Source organism: Eptatretus burgeri, chromosome 7, assembly GCF_056783735.1.
Source record: "Eptatretus burgeri isolate ZD-2024b chromosome 7, Ebu_testis_v1, whole genome shotgun sequence".
Classification (NCBI taxonomy): Eukaryota; Metazoa; Chordata; class Myxini; order Myxiniformes; family Myxinidae; genus Eptatretus; species Eptatretus burgeri.
Window position 1 is genome coordinate 102771639 of NC_140967.1, and position 16500 is coordinate 102788138.

The 16500-nt window shown below is 47.5% G+C and overlaps 1 protein-coding gene across 4 annotated transcripts in view; it reads left to right on the top strand.

Annotated features, from left to right (window-relative positions):
* CARMIL1 (capping protein regulator and myosin 1 linker 1) overlaps positions 1-16500 on the top strand; it is a 252839-nt gene that overhangs the window by 41682 nt on the left and 194657 nt on the right. For all 4 annotated transcript variants that reach the window (XM_085890034.1, XM_085890033.1, XM_085890032.1 and 1 more), the window contains one exon: positions 13155-13205. In XM_085890034.1, the coding sequence (XP_085746160.1) occupies positions 13155-13205 (51 nt within the window). The remainder of the gene's footprint in view (positions 1-13154; positions 13206-16500) is intronic.

Genomic DNA, 16500 nt, shown 5'->3' on the forward strand with positions numbered 1-16500 from the left:
TTTTCTTTTGCTTTGAGTATATGTGTTGTCGGCGCCGTCTGTGAAGTAAAACTGTATAAGTGTTGCCGTGTGCTCGGTAGTCGGTAGTAGATCTGCATTGTGTTTCTTTTGTTGCATAAATGTTGCATAAATGTGCTTTATGTTTAAATGTTTTTCCCGTTTCGCTTCGTCTTTTCTTTTATTGAATCTCCATCTTACTTCACGTAAAGGGTTGGTCGTGGGCTAAGTACGCCCAATAATTAATCGAACCGTCGAGGTTGACGATAACACCGCTCGGTTATCCCGATAGTACGGAACGGGTCGCTTAAAGTGGCCCGTGTCCGAAGTTGACCTGCGGCGAGGTGCGATCGCCCGGTCTACCCTCCGTGTGGGTACTTAGGTAGGTCGAATTTGGCGAGCAACCCTATCCCACGCAGGGGGCCGATTGGCACGATCGTGGTGAGGCCGAAAGGCCCACCCGTGACTAGTTCCCGGCGTTAGTCCGAGAGGGTCACGACGGGATTGTCCGTCCGGTGGGCGACGTGCCGCGATTCGAGTTACGTGGCGGCTCGCACACCGGCGGGCGCGAATCCGCAACACTGGTGTCAGGAGTGGGACACAAACCCATCCCGCCTACTCGCGGCACTGGTATCGGAGAATGGAAAACGGGCTCTCCTATCTCCAGCTAAATTCACGGGAATCGGTCCAGGGGTGAGAGGAGCGACCCCCGATTCCCTCCAAATTACGAGCGATTTAAATTAACCCTTTACGAGAAATAAGATGGCGTCTCGAGGCGAGCGGGAGCCGGGGGTATTAGAAATGGATTTAGAATGTGTAGAATCCATGGTCCAGGATGAAATCCCCGTGCAGGAAATGTTGGTTGTACAGGAACACGAACTCGCCCAACTGAACCCAGAGCCCGAAATAGGTGCGGCGGCGGCCGCGGTGTATGACACCTCCCCTCCCCCCCTCCGCCAAAACCTCCCGATTCTTGCCGAATCGGCTCACCCAAGCGCACCCGACATGGCCCAGCTATGCGCCATGCTGGCGGCAATGACAGCGAGGATGGATACAAACACAAATGAAATGAAAAACGAAATAAAAGGCATGAACGAAAAGATGGATGCAAACACAAATGAAATGAAAAACGAAATAAAAGGCATGAACGAAAAGATGGATACAAACACAAACAAAATAAAAAGCATGAACAAGCAAATGAACGAAATGGAAACAAACATGAAGGAAGAAATGAAAGAGCTGCGGGGTGAGACGCAGAACATGGGCCGAAGCCTGCAGGCGGGCATGAAGGCAGTGACCAGGGAGCTTAAAATGGCGACGCCACGTGTGGGAGCGAACTAGCTGGGAGGGAGTGCAACGGCTGTCAGGCCCGCGGTGGAGGCGGGTGACAAAGTAATTCGGGAGACGTGTTGGGCGAGGGTCGTGGTGAGAAGAGTGACGGTGACCGAGAGGGAAAAAGTAATTGGGGTAACGGAGACGTGCACGAGGGAGATAACAAGGGAAGAGACGGAAATAATAGTTGAGACAAGGGAGATAACAAGGGAAGAGGTGACTGAGTTGGCAGAGACACGGGAGATGGGAACGATAGAGGGAAGACTACACGATGAAGACGGGGTAAGTGACGCACACACACACACACGGAGGTAGTGGAGGATAATGGGGGTGAGCTCGCGGACTGGGTAGAGACCCGGTGCGAGCAGTTGGATGGCCTCCTCCAGGAACGAGGGGAGGGAGTATGCCCCCTTGAGGCGAGTCACGACCAGGTGGGTTCGGTCGTGCTTTGCGAGGTCGAGGGGAGGAGTGCTGTGGACAGGTGCACGGAGAGCTTGGGGGCTATAGAGGCCCCGGAGACCCTTGTGGGGACACGAATCCCCAGTGTAGTTGTCCCGGTGTGTGTGGTGTCGAGGTGTGTGCTCACGAGTGTGGCGAAATCCGTGCTGCAACGCACGCATAGCGCGGGTGCAAGGGCGTGTGTGAGAGCGACCGGGTGGGTGACAAAGACCCCGTGTGTGGAAGCGACCCTGTGTGTGAGTGGTGTGATGGCGACTGTGCCGGAGTACGTGCTTCCCAGCACGCCGTGTGTAAAAGGGGCACCGCAAGTGGAAGAGGCCGTGTGTGTGAGTGAAACGGCCAGTATGAATGGAGCACCACGAGTGAGTGGAGCCACGTGTGCGAGGGAGGTGGCATGCGTGAGTGAGCGGCCGAGTGTGAGAGAGACAGCGTGTGCAAGGTCGTTGTGTGTAAGGGAGATGTCGGTCGGCATGTGTGAACATGCAGCCGCGTCTCCCGGGGTGAATGTAATGGAATGGTGTATGAGCGTCGTAACACGCAGGTGTGCGTGGGTGGAATGGAGACGACGACGGCGACATGTGAGGGACAAAAGCCGGGTAGCGGCTGTAGCTGTTTCGGGGACCGTGCCGGGTTCACCCAGCAGCGAGCGTGAGGCCCGTGCTGTGCAACGCACGAGGCCCCCACGTGCTCGCTTGCGAGAGTGAAGTCCCGGTCCGGAAACGCCAGCGGTGGATTTGCCGATCGCGCGGACGGACAAAGTTTAGGCAGGATTACGGATTTGGACCGGACGGGTTCTCCACGCGGGCGGGTGTGTTACGCTCCAACGGGCAGAGCACATGTGTTTGCGTGGGGAACCCCTCAAGACGTGGGGCTTGTGTTTTTTTTATGCGCACGGTGACGTCATGGCTGCACGTGGGGTTGGAATCCGGCAGGAGGGGTATCCCTGCCGGATGGTACCGTCCAAGGAGGGACGAGGTACACGTGCAGCTGCATGACGTCACGGGCAGGTGCAAAGTGTGCGAGCTGTGAGTTGCCGCGCTGGTGCTGCGCATGTGGAAAAAAAAAAGAAAAAGAAAAAGCAAGCCTCACTTTCGGGTGCACAGGATTCCCGGGCAAGGGGTGGAAGACCCCCTTACCAGGGCACAGGATGGAAACTAGTTAGAGGGAAGGGTTAGCATAGCTAGACCGGCTCCATGGGTCAGGGGTAAGTCCTCATGGGGCCCGTGGAATGGATTAGTTAGAGGGATTGTAGCGAGATTTAGGTTGGGAAATTGATTAATGGGATTATTTGGAGACAGTGACTGACAGTGAGTGTGTAGAGGGGACGTAGTTTAGCTACGTAGTGTTAAAAGGAACGTGCTACTAGTTTAAGGGACGACGTGGGAGCACGAGTTAGTTAGGGGATGTAGATAGAAGGATGGCAGAGTTCAGCGGTGTGTGTGTTGAAGAGTTGGTGAGTTGTGTGGAGACATGTTGAGTGAGTGAGGCCAGCGGGTCTGTGTGAATGGAGCGAATGGGGAATGCATGGTGCGATGAGTGATTGGGGGGAGGAGTGACCGTGTGAGGGCACGGAGAGAAAATTGGGGGGCAAGGCCCGAAATTGTGAGGACACCAACACAGGCGACGGGAATCTGGGTTGTTAGAACCAATAGCTTAAGCGCGAGGCGCTTGTTGAAAGCCCCGGGGTAGTTTAACAGTTAAATGGATAGGGTAGAATAGGAAGTGTACCCCTCCGCACCATCCATCCCCTCGCTCTCGTTGTGGGCCGCTGGACCCACTTGGTGTTAAGATCGCTGACGTCTGGGGAGGCCTTCCTGAGGCTTGAATTGGGCCTCGACACAGGACGCTAGCTCTCCCTTGTTCCCCTCCGGGAAGGGAACGTAGGGGTTGGGAGTAGGCTAGGTGACAGGATAGGTTAGCCGAACAAGGACAGTACAGGGGGTTAGGGGACGATTTATAGTGGGGAAGTAAAAATAAAAAAATAAGTTGGGGCTAAATTGGGGTTTGACAAATTAAGGGAGTGGGTATAGACAGTGACAGGCAAAGGCGATAGGTTGGGAGGGAGACCGTAGAGTAGGTCCAAGCCCGCCTTCCGAGTGGCCAGCTCCACCGCACTCCCTCCACCAACCTCCACTGAACGGCGAAGGCTGGCCAACTTCATCGGCAGCTGTTGTTTTGCTGCAAGGCCTGTGCCGGCTGGATCGGCTGCAGCTGCTGTGCTGCAAGGCCTGTACCGGCCGGATCGTCTGCAGCTGTTTTCTGCAAGGCCTGTGCCGGCCAGTTCATCTGCCGGCTGTGTTTGCCTGCAGCGGCCTTGTTCTGCAGGCTGTGTTTGCCTTATCACCTTTGCCATGCCATGCCCACTGCCCCTGTTCACCAGCCCCGTTCAATTTTTGCTTTGCCCCCCCCCCCCTGTTCATTGCCATGTGCGCCAGGATCAGAAAGCAACAGTTTGCAAGCTGCGAGAACTGCCCTGTTGGCAGCTACAACACGGGCCTGCAGTGGCAGCCCGTGCACCGTGTTTGCGTCCATCCATTCATCCATCCATTCGTTGTGTTCATTGCGTGTGCCACTTGAGCTGGCACGGAGACTGCGTTTGTGCAGCCCATGCACCGTTGTGGTTCACTGCGTTCAGTTCAAAAGGGAAGGCCTTGGACTGCGTGTGAGCAGCCGGCCACGTTCCCTGTCACCTGCATTGTTTGAGCCAGAGACTGCATGCGAGCAGCCTGGCTCCCTGCTAACTGCTTTCTTTTTGCAGAGACCATTGATCCTGGTCCATGGTTTAGTGTAAAATTTGTAAGTTAAGGTTAAGATGTACTGTACATATGAGTGCGCCCCCGGCATGTCTGTCTTAGCGCTGGCAATTTTATTTAAGTCGTCTGTGTGAGTGGGTTTGTTTAGGTAGTTACTCAGCCCTCAGGTTATTTATTTTGGGGACACGAATACCATGAATGTCGCACTCAGGGATCCGTAGGTAAAATGTACTAGGGGAGAACTACACATGATGGCACACGAGAATTTGACGACTCGGGACGAGTCTGTAAAAAGGGGAGGGGGTAGTGTTGTGGTTGACGAAATTCACAAACCACCATTCAGGTCCCATAGGTGAGATATCTCTGTAAGTATATATGTAGTTAGCCCAAACCCGTTGTTTAGAGGGAATAAATGTCATTCGTTCGGGCTGCGACCCTTTTAGATAGCCGTTTTTCTTTTACTATCTTTATTTTGGGACCAACCGCCATTACTACCACCACAACCTTCTCCAGAACCGCCTTCACAACATCCACCTTCTCCACAACCGCTTTCACACACCAACCACCAACCGCAACGCCGCTTCACAACAACAGCAACGCCAACAGCCACGACCTTTACCGTCACAACTCGCCCTCGCAACCATCGCATCACCGCCATTCCCGCGCCGCTTGTGGGCACCGATACTGGACTCTTACAGGGCGCGCACCGATCAGCGGGTGCAAAAACACCAGCCTTTCCGAGAAATCGGATCAAGAATGATTCACGCCCACTTCTGTTCTGTCCTATCAGCGAGCGTGGGGCGATTTGGCCCCGCCTCCAGGTGCGTCGGAGTATAATCGCTATATGCAGATTCGCGGATCAAGAATGATTCACGCCCACTTTTCCTCTGTCCAATGGGGAGCGTGGCTCCGCCCCCGAGGTTCGCGGATCAAGAATGATTCACGCCCACTTTTCCTCTGTCCAATGGGGAGCGTGGCTCCGCCCCCGAGCCATTCCTGATCCAAAAATCTGCATATGGTTTCTCCTGTCGCACTATAAAGCGCCGAGCGCGGAGCAAATCGAGCAGTTGGACGGAGTTGAGCAGTTGGAGGGAGTTGAGAAGAGGAGGCAGTTGGAGGCAGTTGGGAAGAGTTGAAGAGTTGAGCGGTTGGAGGGAGTTGGGAAGAGTTGAAGAGTTGAGCGGTTGGAGGGAGTTGAGAAGAGGAGGCAGTTGGGAAGAGTTGAAGAGTTGAGCGGTTGGAGGGAGTTGAGAAGAGGAGGCAGTTGGGAAGAGTTGAAGAGTTGAGAAGAGGAAAGAGTTGGAGAGTTGTGCGAAATCAGTCGAGAGAGTGTCTGTCGGGGTCCGGAGAGGCTGGAGAAGCCAAGAATCTTTGTGGAGGTCGGCGCTCGTGTCAGAGTCGGGGAGCTGCGGAGAGGGGAGGCCGATAACGCGGTCGAGGTCGCAGTGGCGTCGCTCGTCGCGGGACCCAAGCCAGCCAGATATCCTCATTCCCCCGAGCATCAACAACCCCCTCCTGTTTCCCCCCGCGCTGAGATAGTGTGAGAAGGGGGCCCCGTTCCCACCCCATTCCAGGCAGTGCCAGCGAGGCCCGCGGAGTCGGGGTGCCGCCGCCATTTTGCGGCTCATCACCAGACGGGTAGGCTCGACGCGGTCTCGGCCCCAGGCCCGTCTGTCCCCTTGTCGTTGAGGGTGGTCCCTTTTTCTTTTGCTTTGAGTATATGTGTTGTCGGCGCCGTCTGTGAAGTAAAACTGTATAAGTGTTGCCGTGTGCTCGGTAGTCGGTAGTAGATCTGCATTGTGTTTCTTTTGTTGCAATTGCTTTTTGTGCAGAATTGTCGTGTTACTTTTACATTTGCTTTTGGTGCATAATTGTATATGTGTGCTTTCCGTTTGCCGCGGAATAAATGTGCTTTATGTTGAACTGTTTTTCCCGTTTCGCTTCGTCTTTTCTTTTATTGAATCTCCATCTTACTTCACGTAAAGGGTTGGTCGTGGGCTAAGTACGCCCAATAATTAATCGAACCGTCGAGGTTGACGATAACACCGCTCGGTTATCCTGATAGTACGGAACGGGTCGCTTAAAGTGGCCCGTGTCCGAAGTCGACCTGCGGCGAGGTGCGATCGCCCGGTCTACCCTCCGTATGGGTACTTAGGTAGGTCGAATTTGGCGAGCAACCCTATCCCACGCGGGGGGCCGATTGGCACGATCGTGGTGAGGCCGAAAGGCCCACCCGTGACTAGTTCCCGGCGTTAGTCCGAGAGGGTCACGACGGGATTGTCCATCCGGTGGGCGACGTGCCGCGATTCTAGTTACGTGGCTGCTCGCACGCCGGCGGGCGCGAATCCGCAACAATATATATGTATATATGTGTATATATATATATATATATATATATATATATATATATATATATATATATATATATATATATATATATATATATATATATATATATACCGTATATATATACCGTATAGATATACCGTGTATATATATATATATATATATATATATATATATATATATATATATATATATATATATATATATATATATATATATATACCGTATATATATATATATATATATATATATATATATATATATCTTCTTCTTCCTCTTTCGGCTTGCTCCCGTTAGGGGTCGCCACAGCGGACCAACTGTCTCCATTTCGCTCTATCCTCCACATCTTCCATTGACACTCCAACCACCCGCATGTCCGCCCTCACCGCATCCATGAACCTCTTCTTTGGCCTTCCTCTTCTCCTCCTGCCTGGCGGCTCCATCTTCAACATCCTTCTCCCGATATACTCCGTTTCCCTCCTGTGCACATGTCCAAACCATCTCAATCTCGCCTCTCTCACTTTGTCTCCAAACCGTCCGACCTGCGCTGTCCCTCAAATACACTCATTTCTTGTTCTATCCATCCTCGTCACTCCCAACGAGAATCGCAGCATCTTTAACTCTGCCACCTCCAGCTCTGCTTCCTGTCTTTTTGTTAGCGCCACCGCCTCCAAACCATACAACATAGCTGGTCTCACTACTGTCTTGTATACTTTCCCCTTCACTCTTGCAGCTACCCTTCTGTCACAAATCACTCCTGCAACTCTTCTCCACCCGCTCCATCCTGCCTGCACTCTCTTTTTCACTTCTCTCCCACACTCTCCGTTACTTTGGACAGTTGATCCCAAGTATTTAAACCAATCCACCTTCCCCACCTCAACTCCTTGCAACTGCACCATACCACCACCCTCCCTCTCATTTACGCACATGTACTCCGTCTTACTCCTACTGACTAACATTCCCCTTCTCTCCAGTGCGTACCTCCACCTCTCAAGGCTCGATTCAGCCTGCTCCCTACTCTCCCTACAGATCATGATGTCATCCGCGAACATCATGGTCCATGGAGACTCCAGTCTGATCTCGTCTGTCAACCTGTCCATCACCATTGCAAACAGGAAAGGGCTCAGAGTCGATCCTTGGTGCAATCCCACTTTAACCTTAAACCGGTCCGTCATTCCTACCGCACACCTCACTGCTGTCACACTGTCCTCATACATATCCTGCACGATCCTCACATACTTCTCCAACACTCCCGACTTCCTCATACAATACCACAACTCCTCTCTTGGCACCCTATCATAAGCTTTCTCTAAATCCACAAACACACAATGTAACTCTTTCTGGCCTTCCCTATACTTCTCCATCAACATTCTCAAAGCAAACATCGCATCAGTGGTGCTCTTTCCTGGCATAAACCCATATTGCTGCTCACAGATCATCACCTCTCCTCTCAACCGAGCTTCCACTACTCTTTCCCACAACTTCATGGTGTGGCTTAACAACTTTATCCCTCTGTAATTTCCACAGCTCTGCACATCACCCTTATTCTTGAAAATCGGAACCAGCACACTTAATCTCCACTCCTCCGGCATCCTCTCACTTTCCAAGACTTTATTAAACAATCTGGTTAACAACCCCACTGCCATCTCTCCTAAGCACTTCCATGCCTCCACTGGTATACCATCTGGGCCAACCGCCTTTCCACTTTTCATCTTCTTCATAGCAGTCCTCACTTCATCCTTACTGATCCACCCCACTTCCAGATTCACTATCTCCACCTCTTCCAACCTTCTCTCTCTCTCATTTTCTTCATTCATCAGCTCCTCAAAGTACTCCATCCACCTTCTCAACACACTCTCCTCGCTCGTCAGCACATTCCCATTTGCGTCCTTTATCACCCTAACCTGCAGCACATCCTTCCCAGCTCGGTCCCTCTGTCTTGCCAATCGGTATAAATCCTTTTCCCCTTCTTTTGTATCCAACTTCTCATACAGCTCGTCATATGCCTTTTCCTTGGCCTTAGCCACCTCTCTTTTGCTTTTCGACGCCACTCCTTGTACTCCTGCCGACTTTCTTCATCTCTCTGACTATCCCACTTCTTTTTCGCCAACCCCTTCTTCCTTATACTTTCCTGTACTTCCTCATTCCACCACCAAGTCTCCTTATCTTCCTTCCTCTGTCCAGATGTCACACCAAGTACCTTCCTAGCTATCTCCCTCACAACTTCTGCTGTCGTTGCCCAATCATTCCACCCATCTTTACCACCATCCAACGCCTGTCTCACCTCCTCCCTAAATTTCACGCAACAGTCTTCCTCCTTCAGCTTCCACCATCTGGTCCTTGGTTCAGCCCTCACTCTCTTCCTCAACCTCACCTCTAAAGTCATCCTACAGACCACCAATCGATGCTGTCGAGCTACACTCTCCCCTGCCACAACCTTACAGTCACTAATCTCTTTCAGGTTGCATCTCCTACTTAAGATGTAATCCACCTGTGTGCACTTTCCTCCACTCTTGTATGTCACCCTGTGTTCCTCCTTCTTCTTGAAATACGTGTTTACCACTGCCATTTCCATTCTTTTTGCAAACTCTACCACCATTTGCCCTTTCACATTTCTCTTGTTGAGACCGTACCTCCCCATCACCTCCTCATCCTCTTTATTCCCTTCCCCAACATGTCCATTGAAATCTGCTCCAATCACCACTCTTTCATCCTTGGATACACTCTCCACCACTTCATCTAACTCACTCCAGAAATCTTCTTTATATTCCATCTCACACCCCATATGTGGGGCATATGCACTGATGACATTCATCATCACCCCTTCAATTTCCAACTTCACACTCATCACTCGGTCAGACACCCTCCTCACCTCCAATACCCTCTTGACATGATCTTCCTTCAGGATTATCCCGACACCATTTCTCCTCCCATCCACACCATGGTAGAACAGTTTGAAACCACCTCCAATGCTCCTCGCCTTACTCCCCATCCACTTGGTCTCTTGTACACACAGTATGTCCACCTTTCTTCTCTCCATCATATCAGCCAACTCTCGCCCTTTGCCAGTCATCGTCCCAACATTCAGAGTTCCAACTCTCACCTCCACACTTCTACCCTTCTCCCGGTATATATACCGTATATATATATATATATATATATATATATATATATATATATATATATATATATATATATATATATATATATATATATATATATATATATATATATACCGTATATAGAGATATATATGTATATATATATATATATATATATATATATACCGTATATACAGATATATATATATATATATATATATATATATATATACCGTATATATATATATATATATATATATATATATATATATATATATATATATATATATATATATATATATATATATATATATACCGTATATATATATATATATATATATATATATATACCGTATATATATACCGTATATATATATATATATATATATATATATATATATACCGTATATATATACCGTATATATATATATATATATATATATATATATATATATATATATATATATATATATATATATATATATATATATATATATATATATATATATATATATATATATATATATACCGTATATATATATATATATATATATATATATATATATATATATATATATATATATATATATATATATATATATATATATATATATATATATATATATATATATATATATATATATATATATATATATATATATATATATATATATATATATATATATATATATATATATATATATATATATATATATATATATATATATATATATATTGTTGCGAATTCGCGCCCGCCGGCGTACGGACGGCCATGTAGCTCGGATCGTGGCACGTCACCCACCGGACGGACAATTCAGTCGTGACCCTTCGGGAACTGTCGCCCGGAGCCAGTCACGGGTGGGCCTTTCAACCTCACCACAATCGTGCCAATCGGCCACCCGCGTAGGATAGGGTTGTTCGCCAAACTCGACCTACCTAAGTACCCACGCAGATGGCAAACCGGGCGATCATACCTCGCCGCAGGTCGACTCCGGACACGAGCCGCTTGGGCAGCCCGTTCCGTACTATCGGGATAACCGAGCGGTGTTATCGGCGACCTCGACGGCCCAGATTATCTACCGGGCGTTTTGCACCCACGACGAACCCTTTACATGAAGCAGGATGGAAATTCAATTAGAGAAAAGACGAAGCGAAACGGGGAAAACAGTTCACACAATGCACATTTATTTCCCGGCACACGGAAAGCACGTATATACAGCCATAGAGTCAAATTGCACATAAAGCAACCAAAATAATAAAAGCAACAACGACGCAGAGTTAATACCGACTACGCGCACACACGGCAACACTTTTACAGCTTTACTTTACAGATGGCGCCAACGCACATTTACACAAAAGCAAAGGAAAGAAGCCACCCTCATAGACAAGGAGGCAGACAGGCCTGTAGGCCAAATGTGCGCGTGACCTGGAGGAGCGGCCAGGTCCGCGAGACCGGGGTGGGGGGGTCCTACCCGCGTCCTCGTGACGCGTTGGTGGGCGAGCCGCAAATGTGGCCGCGCGGCTGTGCCCCGACTCCGTGCTCCTTGGTGGGTTTCGTTGGCACGACGTTTGGGGTGGGGTGGGAGTGGGGCCCCCTTTTCACTCTCTCAGCACGGGGGAAAGGGGGAATTGTTGATGCCCTGGGGGAGGAGAATGGCTTGCTGGCTTGGGTCCCGCGACGAGACGAGCGATTCCCCACACCGTAACCTTGTCGCCGACCGCCGTCCTTCTCGCCTCGGACCCGAGCTCCTTTGCCTCTTCTGCAACTCTTCTCAGTTCCGCACTCTCCTCACCCGACCGACTCGACTCTGCCACTCCCATCCACAATTCGCCTTGCGCTCGCCTTTTTATAGGCGGGCAGGAGAAGCCAATATGCAAATATTCGGATCAGAATGACCTTGGGAGCGGAGCCACGCTCGCCCATTGGTCGGAGAAAACGGGAGCGTGATCCTCCCCTGATCCTAGAATTTGCATATATCGACTTCACACACATGTGCCTGGAGGCAGGGCCAAGCCGCCCCGCGCTCGCTAATTGGACGGAGGAAAAGTGGGCGTGTCGCGTTTTTGATCCGAATTTTCCCTCGGAAAGGCTGCTATTGCGCTCGCGGCTCGGTGCGTTCGGCACCAATCGCCGAACGGGCCCGAGACAGCCCGACGTTCAGTGTTCACAGGTGGTGCGGGAATGGCCGTAGAAGGAGAAAGGTGAAGGTGGTGGAGGGTTTTCGGTGGTGGTTTGATGGTTATGGTGCCGTTTGGGAATGGCAGTGGTGCGATGATGTGGGAGCGTAGATGGTGGCGGTGGCGTGGTTGTTGTGTGATGGCGGTTGAGACTTGGTTGGTTCAAAATAAAGATAGAACAGAAAAAATGGCTAACTCAAAGCGTCGCAGCTCGGATGAATCACATAAATTCCCTCTATACAATGGGTTTGGGCTAACTACACATGTACTTAGAGATATCTCACCTTCGGGCCCTTTATGGTGAATGCGAATTTCCACAGCCGTAACAATATATATATATATATATATATATATATATATATATATATATATATATATATATATATATATATATATTTATATATATATATATATATATATATATATATATATATATATATATATATATATATATATATATATATATATATATATATATATATATATATATATATATATATATACATACACACACACACACACACACACACACACACACACACACACACACACACACACACACACACACACACACACACACACACACTACTTACCTTTGAGCCATCTAGTCTTGGTTTGATCCCTACCCATGAGCAGGCACCCTGTACAATTTCCAATATTCCTCCTCTCATGTTCAAACTGGACTACTGCACCAGTGGCGTAGCTGTGCCACACTAATGATGCAACCAGCGTGTCACATTTGCAATTGGATCATGTGTTCCAAAGTGCGTTCACAAACGATAAGTGGTGATGATGATCGATTATATTATTATTATTTTGTTTGTGCGCACACTTCACTCTCCACCGACATGTCTGATATAGAGCAATCTAACATGTGTTGATGTAATGCTGAAGATTCCGCTTCCAATGCAACCATCCCTCACATGTGCTGTACACATTCCTTATCAAACACTCACACCTCCTCCCCACCTTTACTTCTGCTTCACAGGTTCTGACGGCATGCCGAGCCTTCCTCCTGACAGCGAGAGCTCCCTGTAAGGTAGGCAGAACTTAGGGCTTTTGCTCATTGTTTGTTTTGGTTGTAGAGACAGTTTTTGTCACTAAACCTTGAGGACCGAGTGAAATCTTGCTGTTTTTACCATTCTTTACACCATTCCTCTTTTTCCACTGGCTTTCTTGTCACGCGTTGATTGATTTTGATTCCGAATAGTATTGCGAAACAATGCAGGTACAGCACTTCCTCCTACAACTGCAATAGTACTGTCCCTCCAGTTTGAATGCTGTTGAAGAAGTCTTTCGGGTTCATAATCTCTTTTTTAATAATAATTATCAGTGTTGGAATTATTAAGTTAAATTTCAATCCAAGAATTTGAATAGAGGAATTTTTAAGTGTCCAACTTGGGTTCGGACGTCAGCTCAGCTATAAATGGCCATCCTGGTGTTTCACAGGCAGGGAGAGGCATGAACGTGTGTGCACCATCCCTCGGATGGATGTGAAACTGTGTGCACCATCCTTAAGATGGACGTTAAATTGTTTGTGCACCATCCCTCGGATGGATGTTAAACTGTGTGTGCATATCCCTCGGATGGATGTTAAACTGTGTGTGCACCATCCCTCGGATGGATGTTAAACTGTGTGTGCACCATCCCACGGATGGATGTTAAACTGTGTGTACACCATTCCTCGGATGGATGTTAAACTGTCTGTGCCATCTGCCAGTATTAGTTGTTCGACGTTAAAGATGTCATGGTGCCCTTTATGACGAGTAGGCGAGTTTATTGCCAGCACCCTGAACAAATTACAAGTTCCTGCTCTGAATACCACTGAGCAGGTAAAGGCAAAACACCCCATGTAATCCTTAAAATGGGTCTTTTTTTAACAGCAATGAACCTGCCTTAGAGAGGCACAGACAGAGATGCATCGACAGACACACACAGACAATTTAATATATTTCAGTTTCACTAGAACTGTCCAACACAGTTCCACTAACCGGGTGTTCCAACCTGTTTGATATCTCGCTGGGGCGAGACCATGCCTTTTTACAGAATATGTTTTCTCACATATGATGGTCACACCCTGTTTCTGTTTGGACTTTGTTTCCTTCCGCGTCTGCCCTTTCGTCTCCTACTTTTTCCACCTCGTGGCGAAAGCCCCGTTAACCTTGGTCTCTGTGAAATCCAAGTAAGCAATGTTCAGTTGTTTCCAACACCAGATTAAACAGTCCTGTTTCCTCACCTTGAGCTCATTTTTATATTCCTTAACAATCTTTTGCTTTCTTTTACGGTATCCACAAAATAATCTATACTCTTTTTGCTTTGAGTTGTTATAGCCTGTTGCCTGTTGGCCATACCCAATCAAACAGGATTGTGCCTCTTTACCACCTCTTTAGTTGTGAAACTTCAAATGCTGAGCTGTTTGTATGTTTATATGTATATCGTGTGATGTCGTAAACCTTAGATGGGTTTGGCTAAATGTGATGGTTTGAGGTTGGGAGTTTGAGCCTGAAAGTCCCCTCCTCACTCCCAATTTTTTTTTTTAATCACGAAATACTTTTTCAATGGTCTCCATAAAAGGAGGTCAGATACATGAAAAGACCATTTATCCCACTGCTTACACCACAATGACAGACTTACATTTAATGGACATTAATCACTTAATTCATGTACTGTATGCACATATATATATATATATATATATATATATATATATATATATATATATATATATATATATATATATATATACATATGCAGTATATATATATATATATATATATATATATATATATATATATATATATATATATATATATATATATATATATATATATATATATATATATATACAGGGTGTCCCTAAAAAAATGACATCATTTCATAGTCTATAATAACAGCTAATTCTTGCTCAAATTATCTCAAATTTTAACAGAATGTGTAAAAACTAACTAAGTTGAATGTTTAATTCTTATCTCAATGAGAATCTACCAGGAAGATGGATTGGGCGTGCCAGTGATAATGACAATGTGCTGTTGAAATGGCCACCACGTTCACCTGACTTGACACCTTGTGATTTTTTTTCTATGGGGCTATGTGAAAGGACTGGTCTATATCCCCCCTCTTGCGACAAGCCAAGAGGAACTTAAGCAGAGAATCACTGAGGCGCTGGAGAATGTTACGCAAGACATGCTACAGCGTGATTGGCAGGAGCTGGACCACCGACTTGACGTGTGTCGTGTCACAGGCGGTGCGCATATTGAACATTTGTGAAGTTTTGAGAAAACGGTTATAAAATCTACATCCCTCTGAATCTCTTGTTCGAATTTTGATAAATAAATATTTTATTGTTCAACATGAAGCCTATTTACTTTTGTTTGCCTGGGACATGTAGTTACTTAGATATTCAACTTTCAAATGATGCCATTTTTTTAGGGACACCCTGTATATAGTTACGGTTCTCGGAACCGTATGCATACAACATACAGTTGTCCTGAGTCAGTTATTTCATTAATATACGTGTAGTTAGGTCTCTACCTTTTGTCTAGTGGGAAGACGAGGGAGTGTGTTGCGATGGGAAATAGTTAGAATTAATAAATCATTTTTCCCTTTTATTTTATTAAATAATTTTCCCCTCCATTCCACTTCCCACTCTTCCTCATTTATTTTCTGAGGTGAATTGCCTCGCACCCTCGTTTCGCTTACCAAAGCGTACCACCGTATATCCAGCGACTCGTTTTCTGAGGCAGAATCCAGAAGTTCGCTATGAAAGCCGCATTGGCTTCCACCTTTCCAAACCCAGACACGCGCGGCATGGGCGGGCCAGACCGGTGTCTGGCCGAAACCCCGCCCAGAAGGGCGGACCACATGAAGGCCCGGTCCAATCGGGATGCTCGGATCGGACGATGACATCGGTTTCACCATGGCTCCTCTCCGAGCTCCGTGATCTATAAAGTACGGAGCATTCCTCAGAGTTGTGGGAAGTTGGTTGTCGAAGTTGGGGTCATTCGAAAGGTTGAAGAGAATTGTGGGTTGTTTGGTCGTTGAAGAGAATTGCAGGTTGGAGAGGTTGAAGAGAATTGATGTGAGAGTGTTCCTGTTACCTGGCTCTGCCTACATCTCACCTCGACGACCCACCTACTGTCTGGTCCTCGCCCACACGACCTCGACCAAACCTATTATCTGGTCCTGCCTACTGCTCATCTCTCGCCATTTTGGTCTCCACTCTCCTCCACTCAAGCTCCTGCTGCAGACACGTTTACCACATGTGCGGCTGTGGACTGAACTGCACAGCTTTTGTCGGGTACCACACCACGGAGCATCCCTTCCCCCGAAACGCT